We start from the raw sequence: 18,250 nt of genomic DNA on the forward strand, positions 1-18,250 counted from the left end.
TTGGTGCTTCACAATGGGACTAAGGTCAGTGTGCCTCATACCATCAACACACTCAAAGTTTTCCACTCCAGCTGTCTCAAAGCTTTATCTGTAGTTTATCTAAAATGTTTCCCCATCCAGCACCAGGCCCAGCCATGTGTACATGTTATATTGTAGTCTCATTGATGAGGAAGTCATAAAACCTCATGACATACAGTAGAGATAGCCTGAACCTCTTCGGCTATAAACGTGTGAAGGAAATCATCTTGTTTTCCAATCTGAGCCACATCTAGCCCTCCGTACTCTCCAAAGCTCTTGTCTAATTTCTTGAATCTTGAACGTTAGATGTTTCAGTTGTTTCAGTTTCAGTTAGGCATGGCGTGGTGTGGGTGATATATCTAAACCAAACCAGAAACCAGAATATCAGATCAGCCAGGGAAATGCAAATCTACCATCTGTTCTGTGATCCCATACCAGCCCTTGTTCATCATTCGTTATAAGAGCTAATGTCATTATCCTGAGCTTGCTCCTTACCACTTATTCATTGGTTAACAAGATACTCTATGCTCTATACTTTCAAAATAGTAAACAAAGGAAAGGTTGGTCAGCCTATTTAGAAAGATATAGAGCGTGGATCAAAAGCATGGATGATAAAAGGGAACACTTCTTAATCGCTGACCTGGCTGCCACCCATATGAAATAGTGATTAGGCTTTCTAATCTTCATCAAACATATTTAGTACAAAGTTCATTGCTACCATGACGGTATATGAAAGTTCTCTGTGATCAAGTCTGAAATTAAAAAAAGATGTTGTGTACATGTACATGTGTAACTGCAAAATGAACTACTTGGCATGAGAAGGCTGTGTAGCTGAGGGCCTTGAGGTCTTGCTGAGCTGAGAGTGTTCAGGCCAGTAGGCAGCAGGAAAGAGCAGGTAGAGTGAAAGGCGGGAAACTAGAAGGAGGAGGAGCAATTCTTAAGAAGCACCAGGAATTACTGGAAATTTCCACTTTCCTCTGGCAGGGCAGTGGTGGAGGTGGAGCTAGGAGGTGAAATAAATAAGGTGGTAGAGCTCAAGTCGAGCTGAACTCATGCAGTGCAGAAAGAGGAAAATCCCCTGTTACCCTTGTAACTACAATGTCACAATCTATTTCTATTCTCCCTCTGTGATTTTTCCTTTGGAAAAAAAAGGGTAGACTATAAATGGAGTAGAATATAAATACATTCAATTTGATATTAGTTCTCAGTTATTTTAACTCTATTTAATTGGAATCCCCTTCTCTGTTTTACGTGTATAATTACACAACACAACTGATGTAGAAATTGAAATTTACACCTACTCTCACTTGGTCAGTGCCAACTGTGTTTTCATTATCACCCCTGTGTTTGTTTTCTTTACTTACAAAGTCCAATTATATGCAGAGGAATTGGTAACACTATATGTTCTAATCACATAATTCCAGTATATTAACCTGTGTATTAATATAGTTTGATATAGTTTGTCATAATGAATGCATAGTGTACTTACAAGTGTGTAACAACATAATGTAAGTAAAATGTGCCACGATATCCTGCTGCTTCTTTACAGAAAATATATTATGTTGTGTCTTACCAAGTGCTAAGGTTTTAAGTTATAGGAAGCGAGGTGATACATTACATTATTTGACACCACAAAATCAACTGGACCAAGATTTTCTATCCCATTTTGTTGCCTGAATAATTCTAATATGTTCAAGCTGTGATGAATTTTGGGCGAGGAGGAAATCAGCAGGAAATCTTGGCACATTGCATAGCACACACTTACAGTCCTGTATGTCAGAGTATGGACCTGGATGGATGGATATGGATTCCTGTGTACTTACAATAATCAGGTTAATACACTGGAATAAATCAAAGTCATAAAGTCAAAAAGAGTGCAAGGCATGCAAAACATATGAAAGACATTATGAATTGCATTTTAGATAAAATACGATGAAATTTTAATGACCCTGTGGGGAGATAAGGATGTTGCAGCAGCAAAAGTAATAAAATGCAGCAGAAGAAAATACAACATACATAAGAATATAGCAGATGAAGGTATTTAAATATAAACCCAATTGACAATTTCAACACTAGAAAACGTTAAAGGATAAGGCTGGTGTTTTTTAATGTATTGCTTACCATCGCCAAATCCTATGAAAATAACAAAATCAGCAACGATTTTGTTTGGCCAACAAGTCTCGTCCATGTAGCCGGTGCCCAATGAAGCCATGTCCCAGCAGGGACATGCATTATAAAACACCAGCCTTATCCTTCAAGTAATGATGCATCAATGAACGTATGAAAAAAATATACTATTTCATGGTGTGCAAAATCACAGCAGTAGTTGATACTGAGGCAAATACATACTAAACTGGTGAATTATATGCAGTATAGGTGAAAAAAATAACAAAAAATAAACATATATGCAAAATACACAATATATAATGTATAGATATATGCAGCATTAACACAGTGATAAAACTGAATGATTATGCTCATGTTGCAAGAGTTGCAGTGCAGTTTAAATGATTTTATACCTTTTAAAATCATCTAAATGATTTTAGATGTTTTCAAGTTGAAAATGACTTGTTTACATTCTATTGTTTGTAAGTATTGGATCGAAAATTAACAATGAGAACTCAAATTAGCAAATCCTTTCCCTATTTAAAATGTATATGCACATTGTTATACTGAAAATGAATGAACAAATTAAGGATACATTTGTGGACATTTTGGACCATTTTCATTGCTAATTAGTTCTGACATGATTTACATGCTTGAACAACAATATCCCCCATGGCTACTCAAGGTGCCATCAAAGAGATCACATTCCAAGAGATTTGACTAAGCCATGCAGTTTGTTGTTGGTGAATGGAGGCACTTTGGAATCACATTCACAGTATTGTATGCATGTAGCTTGTATGGGTAATTTGTCCAATCTAGGGTTGTCCTCTCTTAGCTGGATCGTCAAGTTTCTGAGTCAGTGTGTAGTTAATGCTTCCTTGCCAAACAGCCCCAGCCTCAGCCAACCAGGAGGGAGCTGAGGCAGGACGGCTGCAATAGATACGGTAATAATGCACATGCGTTTTTTCATACTGCCTTTTTCGAGTACATTCTGTATATAGACTATTGGCATCTGGACATATTCTGTTCATATGTATGACCTTCTGTAGACTTGTTAATGTGAATACGATGCACATTTGCACATCACATCCATCTGTCCATCCATCCATCTTTTTTCGAGCCGCTTGTCCAGATGAGGGTTGCGGTATAAACAGGGCAAGCAGAGCAGCCCAGACGTTGTTTTCCCCAGCATCTTCCTCCAGCTCCTCCTGTTGGATCTCCAGGCGCTCCCAGGCCCGCTGGGAGGTGAAGTCCCTCCAGCGTGTCCTGGGTCTGCACCAGGTTTCCCTCCCAGGCGGTCGAGCCTTGTGCACCTCCAAAGGGAGGCGCCCGGGGGGTCCTTACCAGGTGCCTGAACCACCTCAACTGGCTCCTCTCAGTGTGGAGCAGCAGTGGCTCGAGTTGGAGGTTTTCCCAGGTTGCTGAGCTCCTCACCCTGTCACAAAGAGCGAGGTCAGACACCCTGCAGAGAAACCTCATTTTGGCCGCTCGTACCTGTAATCTTAACCTTTCGGTCACTACCCAAAACTCAGAATGAAGATCAAAAATCAAGAAGTTTGCTTTGTGGCTCAGCTCTCTCTTCACCAATATGGTCCAATACAAGGCCAAATTAACCGGTCTCATGATCCTTTTTACCCTCACTCCTGAATAAGACCCCAAGCCGTCTGACCACTGAGGAGCTTTCTAATGCATCATGCATACTGCTGTAAATTCAGATACCTGCTTTTTCATACTACTGTTTCTTATTTTATATACACTTATATAATAACTTACTGCTGGTTTTTAATGCTTAGTTTTATATTATATTTGTGTGACTATACTATTTTTCTTTTCCCCTGCTGAATCCTGTTACTTTTGCTGCTGCAACGACCTAATAGCCCCACAGGGATCAATAAAGTTTCCTCATCTTGTTTTAATGATGTCTTGTTTTAAAGTTGAATGTATTACTTCCTGCACAATTATAAAGACATCTCTGTCTTCACAACAGTACAGTACAAAAACACATTGTTGTTTGATGAACAGCAGCTGTGGTCAATTTGCATAACTGCATTAGTTTACAGGAAGGATAATACAGGAAAACCAATTTGTCATTTAAAAAAATGATTTGATTAGTCAGCAGAATGGTGTGGCTGTTGGTCATCTGGCGATTTCTTCAAGTGGGAACATCCCTGCAGTTTTGATTAGAAAATATAAGCTTCATGGAGCTATTATAGTTATATTATAGCAATATAGTTATATATTATAGCATTTTTGGTGTTTATGACATTAAATTGTTTTGATTACAGATAAATAATGTTGAGTACACTTTCTCTCTCACCATGCATTCTCCCCACTAGAAGTCAACTTTATGTTTTCCCTGTACTCTGCTGGATCTGCCTGAGAACCCGAGAAAGCCAGCCAGACCATGCAGGACACCGCTGTTCGAAACAAAAGAGCTCAGTTTGCCCCCACCAATTTCTCCAATTATGGGGACCCTTCCTCCGCCTAATCCTGACCTCTGCTCTTTGAAGGCCCCCGCCCCGCTGCTCTGACATTCCACAAGTCAGGTCAGTCCTTTGTCCTTCAATATTTAAGGTGCTGGTTTGACTTGACTGTCGTTATTGTCACATATTGACCTGAATTGTAAGCACTTAGCAGAGAACACTACATGAAGTTTGATGCTTACAGAAATTTTACCCAAGGCTATGGAAATGGTTGGAAAATATGTCAGTTACTCTCAAGCATGGATCATTCTGAGCACAAAGAGTCTATTCTCTCTTGTACAGTATTGCTTTCTGTGGTACCATAACCTTTATAACATAAAACAGTTTTCCAATTCCTAGTTGTGGAAAGTGTGGAAAATACTCCAATTAGTGGGGTATGAGAGTTTTACAAAATAACTACATAAATTGCATCTCTCTTTTTGACATTTCTCTTGCTTTGCCAAATTTGTGGCAACAGTTCAAATCACTTCTTTTACCTGCACTTCAATGAATACCATAGAGAGGTTTTTTTTTTCTTTGTAAAAGATCCGAGGCACATGGAAACATGTTGAGTTAGTAGGCAAACAAGAAAAAAAGACAGGAAATGATCTCACAAACACTCCCCCTCTCTGATTGCTCCCATTTTCCAGTTACAGAAAAAGAGTGAGTAATGCCGTCTGCTGGTTTTTAGTCTGCTTGACTGTTCCTCCCATGGATCTAGGTTATGCACACACTGAGGCCATTACACTGTGGACGTCTGCTTCCATGCTCTGCAGCCTCCACATGGTCTTCATTTCCCAAATGAAAGGGCAACGCTGTTACTTTATGCAATACCAAGATGAGTCCCTGCCTTCAAGTGTGCGGACATGATGGATGTCTTTCATTTGCTGCTTTATGTCTATTAACATCTATTGCATTCATTTTCAACCACAGTATTTAAAATGAATGTTGAGTAAGTGCGGCACTCTAACCTTGCATTCATTGTTTATCATGACTTGTTTTTGTCTTTTACAAAATGTATCAGAAGATTTGACATACAAAATTAATATCTCTCATAATCTGATAGCAGGTACCATGTCAGTTTGGAATGATAGACTAAACATATTTTTCTTCCTTTATGAAAAACATCAAGCCCAACAGCTGAACGTCTCTGACTACCACACTGACACACAACCCTTTGATCTCTGCATGTAATTACAGTCTTCATAATTATATTTCAGTTTAATGTGAGGTGAATGACTAAATGGAGCCTGGAGGCTTCATCAAATTCAGTGGCTTGAATACTGGTGTGGAAAGAGGAAGATAACTGAAGCAGTTAGGATTAAGTCCTTAGAGGCCCTAAAATTAGAGGCTGAACAAATACTCATGTCACTTATGCTGATATCCTGCTTTGTTATGGGTGTGTATGGCCAAGTTCACGATAAGAACATTTGTAAGACTATCTAGAAATGCTTGAAATCCAGGCTCGAGTCTTGCCATATTTTGTGCACATGTAAAGATGTATTGTTTGCTGGAGTTTAACAAGGATCTTACACTGTAACTTTGACAACTGTCTACTAAATGTTTTATGAAAAAGAGTGATGGCTCTGTGGAGGCCAAAAATGACAGGTATGCCAAACAAGGCTGTTCAAGTGGTTTTGTCCAAACTTGAAGAATTCAAGAGTGTAGGCCAAATCCTGCCCTAAGGGTGTCATGACACAATGCTAAAATCTCCAGTGTATGTTTTACCTGGGGAATAGGACATGAAAATATTCCGCCCTCTATCTAACTGAGAGTTAAGCACTGTCCAGGTGCTGCAGGCTCAAACACAAAGTTCAGGGTTCACAAAGCTGCGTGTATAGCCACTCCTTTTGGTTTAACAGTTGGAGTAGGCAGTGCAACATAAGAGCAGAGATGTCTCACCTTGAATAGCTCCCGAGGGAGAGGAAACACACTGTTTGGCTGTGATATCAAACACCACTTTATCAACCCAACCAACCAGTGCTCCCTAATTAACAGGGAGAGAAGTTTCATTTAATTTGTAAGCACTGCAGAACCTGAAATATGAATCAGCAGCAAAGCTAGAGTAGTATTTGAACAGTAAATAGTATCCATGCTGGTCTGGAAAATCATTTCCATCTGCAATCGAATCAGACACATCATGCTATGGTTAAACACAAAGGCAGTGTTTGCGTATGCTATGTTTGCATGCATTGATTTTTCATTGTGTGTATGTGTGTGAAAACATGCATGCATAAATGTTTAGCAAGGTTACTCATAGTTCCAAACTCAAACATATAATGGATTTACTTAAGCCATTTCAATTAGGGTTGTGTTTTCATGATATCCTTATTTCAGCCCCTCTTCAACTTTTTAGTTTCTCAGATAAAATTCAGTTTTTCATTTAATAAGGTAATGACAGAATGGCTGTAATTTAATGTATGCTGTAAGGGTTTTACGCACAGCCACACAGGCACGTGCACTCACACACACATACACACACCACGCCCCATTGCTGTCTTTGTTAGACTCACAAATCACAAAGCAACACATTAATTGCCTAGCCTATCCCCAGCCAGTGCATGGCACATGAATTATTCTGCTATGAAATATGTAGCCTGAAACAGAGCACTAATGACCAGTCCTTAGCATGTGCATGCATGCTATGCATTGATCTGCCAAAAGAAAGTACTTAATACTTGTCATTGCCTTAAAATCACTTCAGTTGGACATGATTAGAATTTATCAATTCATAAGCATGGGCCACAAATAAATATTTATTGGCCAGTTTAAACATAGTGACAGTAATATCTTAAGTAATTAAATAATATCTGTAAAATTGATTTTTAGTTCTCAAGGTTTGCAGGCCTATTTCCCTTTAGATTATATGTAGTTATATAATAGAATTCTAAATTGCTTAAGTAGTTAATGCGTGTCCTGAATGTATACATATAAGTTGCATTATAATTGCTTTCAGAAAGTGAAAGCTTAAGCACCTACACATTTGAACAGGAACACGTTTTGCTACAGAGGTTAAATATAGAAAGGAGGAGTGGCGGCATGGTTTTCATATCGTCACATTATTCCGTTTTACTTGTAACTTGATACCCCATCTCTTAAGAAAAAGAGCGCTCCTGAGACAAAAGATGCAGCGCGTGGGCGTGTGTTGATAAACTTTTCCAACCCATGAACTCAAGCAAAGCGTAGTTATTAATACAGTTGAGCAGATTAATACAACATCGACCACAAGCTACTTATATCCGTTGTTTTAAATTTAGATGACAATACCAAAGAGGAAACTGATATGTAGCAAAGGAAAACTGTTGGGTAGCGAAGTACAGCGCTTTAAAACAATTGACCAATGAAAGAGGACACAGCTGGTAGGCGGGACGACTTGTTAGGATTGACAACATATTCCTCCAATGGTACATTCTGGTTATTGGCATTGTCCAATCATGTTTGGCATTGACCCGCTGCGTCCAACGAGTGGATTTTCAATGAGCTCGAGAGAAAAGCAGAGACAGACAGTCATCATTTCTCTCTCAGCTTCTTACGACTAATCCACACGGAGGCAAAGAGCCAAATAAACTGAACCGAAGAGAAAACAAATATCTAATTTAATTCACAAAATTAACCATGGCTGATACAGCAGTTGATACGACCGCAACCGCAGAGGTTACAGCAAAGGTGCGTTTCATTCATTTTTTTTCCAGTTGAATAGTCGTGATTAACGTTAAGTCGATGCAACTTAGCAAACTTGTGAAATAATTTGTTAGCGGTAGCCTAGTTGTGACCGGGTAAAATGACAGTCGGTCATTCAGTGATTGCAACAAACGTTATCGTTACTTTGTGTAAGTTACCAGTAACGGGAAAAAATAGTATTATCAGAAACATCGCCTGCCACAACCATAAAACATCAGTGTGACTTATTGATAATATTCAGCATCGTCGACTGATTATTTTTTGCTGAAAAGGCAACTAAACTGATGGTTGTTAGCTTTAAAATGTCCGTTGAGCACACAAAGCGCTCGATATGATACAGCTGGTGGAGCGGTGCTGCTGTGGGCGGGAAGCCACAGTAACGTTACGCGCGGATTGAGATCAAAATGTTAAACATTGCCAATTTGAGAAGAGGATTTTTTTTTTTTTTACGTGGCTTTCATTCATTCAATAACAAACTTAAAAGTAGTAACGTAACGTGTGGTACTCTAGAATAACTGTCTTGAATGGACGTAATATTGAGGACATCTTTTTTTTTCCAGGAGCTGAAAGAGAAGAAAGAAGTCGAAGTGGAGAATAAGGATAAGGATAAGGAGAATGGCAGCGGGGACGCACCTGCCAATGGCACAGTGAGTTGAGGCGCACGCTCCTTGACGAGCCTCATGGCCTTTTGTCTTAGCACCCTCATCATGCAGGTGTCGCTAGACCCGCCCCCCGTTCAGCTGCTCTCCAGACTGTGCTATCCCACCGCGCTTTGTTTGGGTTGTGAAATGGCACAGATGTTGGCTAGCGAGCTTTTGGAGGTCTCGATTGGCTCTCTGACTTGGTTCCCAGAGCTTGGTAGCTAATCCTCCGGGGAGGTAATAAGAGCCCCGCACATGCTTCTTTTTAAGCATCCCCAAAGGAGAAGGCAACTACAAGCAATAACTCTGGGAGGATTATTCCAACAGTGTTTGGGATAGTCCAATTTGATTTCTTGGATTGGCCCTAATCCTATGATACTGTTCACATATTAAACACCAGTGTTGACATTGTGTCTCTGGACTGACATTTCCTCTCCTCTTCATTCAGAATGGTGCTGATCACAGTGACAAAGTGGAGGAGGCTGCAGATGAGGAACACAAGAACGGAGACGGTACGTTCATATTAATCAGTATTACTGTTTATCAGGAATAGACTTTTGGAACCACTATATATATTTATAGAAGGTTTCCAGATTTGCTCATTTCTGTTCTGCACTGATTGCAGTGATGCCTGCTGTTCTCAAAATTCTATGTTGAAGTTGATGCTGGGAAATGTCCATAAGTGATAATATGTTTTTTTTTTTAGAATACTCACAAAGTAAATGGCTGTATTTTCTGAAGTAATGTAAACTGTCATTACAGAGAAAGCAGAGGAGGCTCCCCCTGCTGAGGAGGTTGATGCACAGCCTGTGAAGCGTGCAGCTGAAGAAGAGGAGGTGGGTTTTCTCTTCAAGCTACACCGTCACTGAAACCCCACTTGATCCATATAATTTGTACATTTTAATCACTCTCATGGTTTTAAGTCTATTATGATTAAAATTAACATTTGGTGCACTGAACTTTGATCTTGACAAATTTAAGCTTTAATTTTCTTTTCCTTTTTTAGGAAAAAGTGGAGACAAAAAAGCAGAAGACGGAAGAAAACGGAGATTCAAAAGAAACAGAAGTGGAGGCTTAGAGCTCTGCCCTGCTACTTGTTTGCAGCACTGTCTAAACAGCTTGGTCAACATTGTGTTGTAGAGCTTGTGCTTTCTGTATCTTTGAGAGATTTTTTTGTTTGCTCCCATGTTATCACATTGCACTGGAGTCCTGGAACATAGTGGCCCCACCTCCTTTTTTATGAGATGTTATTTATTGGTCTATAAAATGAACTTTTTTTTGTACTTGTACAAATCGGGCCACACCATGAGATCAGTTAGGGTTTCTTTTTATTTTTTTTATTTTAGGTTTTATATATTAGTATGTTTTAAGCACATTCTCTACTATGTTACTGCTGACCAGCTGATTCATACATACAGGCAGCTGCTCCCCTCCACCAAGGCTCATGTTGACCTCTCAGATTCACTTAAAGGACCAAAGATAAGTTTTAAGCAGGGGCTAATGGACAGTTGTTAGCATTATTAGTTAAGGCATAGTTTTTGTGTTGAGCTGCTAGTAGTTAATCCTTTGCCTGGCTGCCCTGTTAACATAACAGATGGCACAAATGAATGAAGGGGTCTGTCTTGCGCCTCCATGATAAGATTGCTTGACCCTGTTTTATGGAGGCATGCTTTTGCAATGTTAATTAACCCCTCTTAAATCTTAAAGCTTTGGTCATTTGTTCTGTATGCATTCCACGCAAGTTTGTACCATTTATACTCTGTTTTTTTTTTTGTTTTTTTTTCTGGTGTCCAATGAGTTCATTATGTTATGGCTGGGTAGCCCAGTTTTGTGTCCAAGACTGCCTTTCTCAGAACCAGAATGACGTTCGGTTACTTCAGCCACTGCTTTGTATATTCTGATTAACAAATAAATTGTCTTTTTACTTACGTATTGCCTGTACTTTTGTGTGCACATTACCTGCTTATAGATTATCAGTGCTTCTCTTACAGCTGTGGCTGTATAAGTAGATGATGTCACTTGACCTAATTTTCCTTAACATGGAAAATGGTTGGCTTAGATGTTGGAAGGAACAGGAATGATTTTCCCAGTCACTTGGTAATGGAAAAGGATGCATGGAATCAAAGGGTTTTCTGTCTTGTGTCTCCGAGCTCCCCCATGTGGCCTGTTTTGAAGTTGCAGATTATGATAATTCAGGTCAACTGGGGTGAAATCTTAGTTGGGTGTATAACTAAAAATAGTGATTTAAAAAAAAAAAGTGGTGCAATAACCGACACAGGAGTCCAAAATGACAAAATGATCATTTTAGTTTCAACTCAACCCTGAAGTAAAGTAGCTGTTACAGTAACACTGTTAATATTGAGCAATAGGTGGCACCATAAAACACAGAAATACTAAAAATGTGTTTTCTCAAGCAAGCTGCAACAGCATGATCCATACAGTTCCCGTTTCCTAAGAAACATGAGCATGACATTTGTCCAGTCAGTTATGGAGGTTTTAGTGGTAGGCAATGATTGACATTCTGCTGAGGCACCACCAGTTCTAAATGACTGGGATGATAAAGTTGGGGTGCTCAAAGTGGAAACCAGTCAGTGAAACCATCAAAATGAAAGGCAGAAAACAGGTTATACTGATGGTTAACTTTGTAAAAGCTCTGAAATCAGGCTCTGTGCCAGTCGTGTTGAGGATGTTCAGGCAATGCAAAGCAAGCTTGTTTGACATGGCATAACAGATTGAAAAATAAATCATTTGCAGCTTTTCTTTTTATCAGGAACCAGATGAAGATGCAATTTAGGGTGGATGGAGGAATGGATGTTTAATGCTTCCTGTGAGGAAGTTGGATAGCTAACCCAAATGTGAGGGGATTGCACTACAGTGTGAGCCTCAATGGGTTGAGTGTAGTGACAGAAGCCTACAACCTACAGCATGCGCCCTAATGGTGAAGATAAGCACTTGCCGCTGGCAATGTGAACCCCAAAAGTCTTTACTGTCAGTGTTGTCCGACTTCATGGTTACCCATAGTTCACATGAATCTTCTGAGAATTCTTGCCAGTGAAACAACTGTTGTTTGTTTGTTTGTTGTTCTTCTGTTTTGTTCGGTTTCCGACTGAATGCTGAATCACACCCCAGTTTCAACTTCTCCTCTTCCTGATAATGACAAGAATCACTGTCATTACAACGGTATGGCCAGGAGCAGGGTGACAGCTCACAGTGCTGTCCATGGCTTAGTGAGGGCGCAGACATAATTTGCCACCAGTACACAGTTCTCTGTTTTTTTGAGTGTTTGCGTGTGTGAATGTGTGTGTGTGTGTGTGTGTGTGTGTGTGTGTGTCATCCTATTAGTCATGGCTTGATGTCGATAAAGTAATTAATTGGCGTTGTACTCTTACTGGGGACTTGAATAAGAGTCAACCAGCACAAAACTTTGTCAAGTGAGAGTATAGCACATAGGTAAACTAATGGTCATTGGGAGCCCTTTGAGACTGAAACAGTGATTAAGGGCTAAACAAATAAACTTGGATTGAATATTAAGTATGTGTTTGCAACATTACGCCATCAGAGTTCTTGAATGAAAGATTTTACGTGGTTGTGCGTGAGTGCTGTCGTGATGCTCAAGGCTTCAAACAAAGGTCAGTGGCAGCACATTCAGTTAGTCACAAAATCCTGCCTAAAGTGCGATGCTAATGCTAACTCAGAGAAACAGGCAGGTAGACATCCCCTTGGCCATGTGACCAAAACAAAACATTAACATGAGGCATTGAGAGACTATATTGCAGCTCATGCAGACGTTATGCAACTGATAAAAGGAAGAAAAAGAGGGAAAAGCTGTGGTTAGCCTGTATGTAGTGATCAAAATTCTATCGTAAACACCAACAAGCAAGGAAAGATGGTGAAAGGTTCAACTTGCAGCAAAGAAATCAGACACACAACAGCCTATAATATTCTTAGTTCACAAGCATACTCATAGAGGTCACCCATTCAACAATGTCACAATCACACACACACACACATACATACATACACACTCGCACAAATCCAAATCTCCCATACCGCAGTCAAAAAGTCACACGTTTGGAAAAGTTAGGAAAAAATGCATGGGCACACACACTGTATGAAACACACTGGTCATGTACACATATTAGAGCAGTGGCCAATGTCTGTCTGTCTGTCTGTCTGTCTGTCGCGCTCTGAGAAGAGCAGTGCTGAGTGAGGTGAAATAATATATGGAATTGTGTTGTACAGTGTGCGGCATGATGTACAGTAAGTTGTCCTATCAGTGCTGTGAAGGTCAAAAGAGACCGTAAGCGAGAGCGTGAGTGTGTCGTTTGAGTGTGTGAGGTAAAGTAAATTAAGAGGCTTTCTAAATGTGCACCAATAGTGGCTGGGTCTCGCTTTCGGGGGGCTCACCCTCAGGGGGGGGCAGCTGGTACACCACGCAGAGAGAGGAGTACAGACAGCCCACGAATGACATCAGGCTTGCAAAGTACATCACTCCCTGGGCCCCACCCACCAGTGAGGTCAGAGGTCCCATCGCCACGGAGACCAGGATCTGAGCCAGGAAATACTGGCAGCTGAGCAGAGAGATGTCAACTCCCATCCCTCGCCTGGTCCCTTCCTCAGATGAGCCACAAAACTAAAGGACATACACATGTAATTTAGTCATACGATCAATCTGGATAGTTCACCACAAATCACTACAGTGTTACAAAGTCCATCCCTGAAAATGCCATCAAGAAGTGAAAAATGATTCATGGTAAATTAATGCTATGTCTGCATGCAGCGACTGACCTGAGGGCTCTGGTAGTATTCACACAGCAGAGAGTAAGGCAGCGTGCATAGAGAGGAGAAGAGCACCCCGTAGGTGACACAGAGAGAAAGTACCACATAGAGGTTGGTGGAGAGTGTGGCCAGGCCCGTGCCCAAACCAAATGCCAGGTAGGCAAAAAAGTAGAGAGTGCGGAGAGAAAAACGCTCCTCCAGTTTCTCCAATATGGCTAGAAGCAGAAGAGAAACAGAAAGACCAAATGTGAAGCTGTACATACCATGACAGACACATTATTGGACAAATCCAACAGGGTAGAAAGTACTCTTTGCTGGCCAGAGCTGCACTGACACCCAAGAAACAATGTGATTATGAGTGTTGTGCCTGCAGCTTACCTGAGTAGAAAGCAGCACTGAATGCATAGATGCACATGCCCCAGCAGCCCATGCTGACCCCAGCGTTGTAGCGTTGGTAAGCCTCCGAGTCGTGGGGCGCTTTGGGGTCTCCTTCAAACACCACCTCCCCCATGAAGTCAGTGTAGAACAGCAGCATGCCCTCAAAGGACAGCCAGCCTAGAACACAGAAAGACCCCAAAAAAATAAATTACTTAATAACTGTTCAAACTAAATCAAATACAAGACAGCTTTTACTGTGGTGCAGGAATGGTGGCTGATTAGGCTTGGAACACTGTCATGACACATATTTGCAAATTCATTACTGTATACAAATGAAGTGAATTTTCTCACCCAAAAAATGATTAGTGCATAAGCTCCGCAGAGAGGGAGGCATCCTGTAGATGGCCACACACAGCAGCCTCATTGACATCTGGGATTCTGCCGTCTCCACATTCTCACTCAGATCACTCTCATAGCGCACGCCATTCAGCAAAATGTTTGCAACCTTCATTAGATAAAAGCAAAGAGGGACATTGTGTTGAAAAATGCAGCGGTGGCTACTGACTATTTAAACAGTTTGCACATGTAAGTAAAAGATGTTTTTTTTGTTTTTCAAACAGGGCTGACCTGCTGGCTGAAGGTCACTGTCCTTCTGCGTCCATTCTCCAGCCCAATAATCTGGGTTGCCATGGGTTCCTCCATTAGTGCAAGACTCTGGGGGCGCTTCAGGATGCCAGCAGAGGAGCGACGATGTGACCCTGCACCAGGGTGAGCCGCAGCTCCAGTCTGAGGTGCTCCTTGAGTTTGGGCCTCTCCTCCTGGCTGGGGCCCTTCTGCAGGCTGAGCCTCTCCGGCCGGTTGCAAACCGGCTTCGAGCTGGGCCTTTCCTGTAGGATGGGACCCTCCTTGTGTCGACTCCTCAGGAGGAGGAGAGTCCCCCGGAGGCAGAGGCCTGGCTGTGGAGTCAGGCTCCAGGGGTTGTGGTGTCTGCTGACCTGTGTAGCAGTCTATTAGCACACTGTCTATATAGGAGGTTCCCAAGGAGGAGGCAAACTCATTAATGCCGGTGAGAGAACTGTCCCTACTTATAAAGCTGCCATATTTAGGAGTGAGGGGGCTGAGGGGTGATATGGGGCTAGTGAGGCCAGCACAGAGGCGTGCATTGGCACTGCAAGAATGGGCCAAGGGGTCCGGATTGCGTAAGTGAGACTCTGAGAATTTGTAGCTGTAAAGACCTTCCTCCTCTTCCTCATCCAGTCCCAACATGGATCCTGGGGGAACAGGGGGAGAAGGAGGAAGAGGGAGGCTGGGGCTTTTCAGATTGTTCTTGCTGGAGTTTTTGTTGGGCTGGGTCTTTGGTAGAGGTCGTTCAGGGATACTGGTCAGAGTCATCATCGTGGCAACCACCAGGGTGACACTCGTGAACAGGTATATGACCCGCAGCTGACCTCCCATCGACCTTCCGAATTCTGTGTGGTCCCAGTTGATTCCACCCACGATGTAGCCGAATCCACCTCCCAGTCCTGCATGGCATGATTAACAAACATACGATAACATACATGAATCAGATCAGACTAATAAAATATTTTCTTTAACCTCTTTTATTGGCAGATGATATCTTGAAGCTTAAATTTCACCTTTGTCCTCTGCAAATTATGTTGGGGAAATATAGCTTAAAGCTGCCAGCTGCTATGCCACTACTGTAATGACAAAGTAAACTTAGTTTGTAACATGAGTATGTGGTGCTTTCTGACCTGCTAACAGCGCATGGATGTTCAGCCCCCGATCCTGGTCTTCTGGACTGCACACATCCATCATATAGGCATGGCTGGGGTTGTCGGCCGAGTCAGCACTGAAGTCCATCAGAACCACTCCACACACTGTCAGGACAATTCCCCACTTGTGATTTGATGCTGTGTCAGCCAGCGCGCCGCCAATGTCCCGCCCATTCAGCACCAGAGTTAGACCCATCAAAGCCCCTGTGAGGAAAAAGCAGAAGAAGCAAAGTGTATAACTTCAGCACTAAAGTGTCAGTTCTCAACAGACCTCCAGCTAAAGTGAAGTGGAAGAATCAAACGGGTATATCATTAACATTTCGTACCTATGGCCAGAGCAAAAATGAAGGGTCTCCTTCGCCCAAACCGGGATGTACAACGATCACTCCAAGCTCCAAGGAGAGGCTGAACAAGGAATCCTTGAAGCCAAAAAGAGGAGACAGAGTTATAGGCCAAAGAATGAGTGCTGCTTAGGTATAGGTATTCAAAATCACATGTATCAGGTGTCATTGTGCAACTTTGGATATTTTACACCAGTTTGTCATTTCCCCTCGCTTTTCACTTACCCAGTATGGGGCTGATGAACCACACCAGGCTGTAGAATTGGTCAGGCAGACCCATTTGGAGAAGAACGGGGGTCACATATGCTGTTTCCATGGCATAGCTAAATTCAATACCAAACAGGATGCAGCCATTGAAGAGCAACTCAGGGAAGGTCCGTCTTGGAGGAAGCTCACTGAGGTCCAGCTGGTCCAGGGGGCAGGGCGTGTTCGGTGGTGGAGGCGGAGAAGGTCTGATCAGCTTCCGGCGCTTCGGGTGTCTTTGGAAATTGTTGGCGCGATGGCTGAGGTGCCGAGTGGTGGATGTTGGGAAGCTGGCAGTTTTGGGGAGCGAGCTCCTCCAGATACCTTCCTGAGCCACAGCTGACCTCCCCCCCGGACTGGCCAAGAGGGGGTCACTGGGGGTGCCCATGCCTGGAGATGACATCACTCTCAACCCAGCTTACTCTGCAACACACAAAAGAGTGATGACAGCATAAAGTAAAACCTCAATTATTATTAAAATGTGTCTCTGGTGAATAGGCATGGGGGCTATGTTGAATTTTAGAGGGCATTCAAGATCATCACACCATAGCATAACAATCACGTGAATAACTTGGTGCTAATGGTTATGTAGGTAACCAATGCTACCAGGAGGACACTGCAGTCATCACCAGACAGTAATGATGGCACTCCTCGTGGGCACGACGCACTGCAACCAATGCGCATGTTGGTAGTGATGTGCGCAAAGCCCATGTGCTCGGCGTGGCTGAATACAGCAGTGTGGTATGCCGCATCGCTCTCATGAAGCCTGTTTCCATTTTAATTTTTCATGGGGGAAGATCAAATCGGACACAATGGAGCCGCTGGGGCATGACATATTGGCTTTCAAAACAATTACAATGATGGAAATTTAAAATTATCGCACAGATTGAAACTGAAACATGTATTTGTAACAATAGACCCTATGTAGCCAAATAGCCGATCGATTGCTATTTTTTTCTTCTTCTTTTTTTTTTTTTTTTTTAGACCATTTGGATAATGATCCTCGATATTTTCCTCGACTTGACATTTGGTTCTCAAGGTGAAGATCATACAAACGACTTAACTCGTGTGTTAGAAGATGAGGCAGGCGTGCAAATTGAAACGTGAAAGATGATAATTACCTTATCGGGGTGGCTCGTCATTTATTGCGGCATACTGTGTAGGTAAACAGATCAACCATTATTTATGCTTTATAAAAATGTAGGATGAATTACAGGATTCATGTTTTTTTTCCCTTTGATGCAGTCATCCCCCCGCTCTTTCCTCCGTCCCTTCTCCTTCCCCCTCTTCTTTTCTCCCCCTCCGCGTCTTCCTCCCCGGTCTCGCCGTGACGTCACGCCCCTCCCTGCAACATCAGCACCACGGACGGGTCCCATCTACAGATAACAGACAACTATTACATAAACTTGGCTGCTAAATTCAAAATAATTATGGTGCCATGCTTTTTTTTTCTCGCACGATCTCGGTCCGTTCCTCTGATGAAAAAGAACTATAGTAATCCTGGAATACATTTTTAGAAGAATAATATACAAATACCACAGCAAAAACAGAAATCCCTGTAGGAATAAAATGATTGTGATAGTATTGAGATGAGAAAAAATGCCATCAAGTATGATAAGGTCACTTTTATAGCTACCAGACACACTAGTCTAAGTCTAAGTCACTATAAGAAGATTGTGGGAATATTATGGTGATTTTCATTAGGGCCATCTCTTGATACAAGCCAGTCATATCTAACATGACTTGCAGTAATAATCTGACCTGGGCTTTCCAGCTTGATAACGGAGAGGTGGAAACCAAACCTAAGATGCCACTGTATCGAATTC

At 41.9% G+C, this 18,250-nt stretch overlaps 2 protein-coding genes across 2 annotated transcripts; one reads left to right on the top strand and one right to left on the bottom strand.

Moving 5' to 3' along the window:
- Positions 1 to 8,073: 8,073 nt before the first annotated feature.
- LOC139649860 (prothymosin alpha) lies at positions 8,074 to 10,836 on the top strand. The gene is made up of 5 exons (XM_071526362.1): positions 8,074 to 8,252; positions 8,828 to 8,914; positions 9,357 to 9,420; positions 9,671 to 9,744; positions 9,915 to 10,836. Exons 1-5 carry the CDS (start codon positions 8,202 to 8,204, stop codon positions 9,984 to 9,986), a joined length of 348 nt encoding a protein of 115 aa, XP_071382463.1. The 5' UTR covers positions 8,074 to 8,201; the 3' UTR covers positions 9,987 to 10,836.
- Positions 10,837 to 13,268: 2,432 nt separating this feature from the next.
- On the bottom strand, positions 13,269 to 16,827 carry slc45a1 (solute carrier family 45 member 1). The gene is made up of 8 exons (XM_071526376.1): positions 16,407 to 16,827; positions 16,167 to 16,259; positions 15,820 to 16,044; positions 14,693 to 15,588; positions 14,417 to 14,570; positions 14,066 to 14,242; positions 13,697 to 13,902; positions 13,269 to 13,541 (listed from the first exon to the last, which is right to left on the bottom strand). Exons 1-8 carry the CDS (start codon positions 16,825 to 16,827, stop codon positions 13,269 to 13,271), a joined length of 2,445 nt encoding a protein of 814 aa, XP_071382477.1.
- Positions 16,828 to 18,250: the final 1,423 nt, after the last annotated feature.

This window comes from Centroberyx affinis, unplaced genomic scaffold (genome assembly GCF_046629955.1).
Source record: "Centroberyx affinis isolate AG114_WGS23_722 - 3 ecotype Tasmania unplaced genomic scaffold, CSIRO-AGI_Caff_v1 ptg001408l_1, whole genome shotgun sequence".
NCBI lineage: Eukaryota > Metazoa > Chordata > Actinopteri > Beryciformes > Berycidae > Centroberyx > Centroberyx affinis.

What these genes read in the sequence shown, in the direction of transcription:
- slc45a1 (XM_071526376.1), bottom strand. Translation starts at nt 16,827, where the DNA reads ATGTCATCTCCAGGCATGGGCACCCCCAGTGACCCCCTCTTGGCCAGT. An exon ending in CATTTTTGCTCTGGCCATAG is followed by an intron (nt 16,045 to 16,166) that starts GTACGAAATGTT and finishes TTTTCCTCACAG; the next exon opens with GGGCTTTGATGGGTCTAACT. An exon ending in CAGTGCTGCTTTCTACTCAG is followed by an intron (nt 13,903 to 14,065) that starts GTAAGCTGCAGG and finishes TTCTGCTTCTAG; the next exon opens with CCATATTGGAGAAACTGGAG.
- LOC139649860 (XM_071526362.1), top strand. Translation starts at nt 8,202, where the DNA reads ATGGCTGATACAGCAGTTGATACGACCGCAACCGCAGAGGTTACAGCA. An exon ending in ACGCACCTGCCAATGGCACA is followed by an intron (nt 8,915 to 9,356) that starts GTGAGTTGAGGC and finishes CTCTTCATTCAG; the next exon opens with AATGGTGCTGATCACAGTGA. An exon ending in GTGCAGCTGAAGAAGAGGAG is followed by an intron (nt 9,745 to 9,914) that starts GTGGGTTTTCTC and finishes TTCCTTTTTTAG; the next exon opens with GAAAAAGTGGAGACAAAAAA.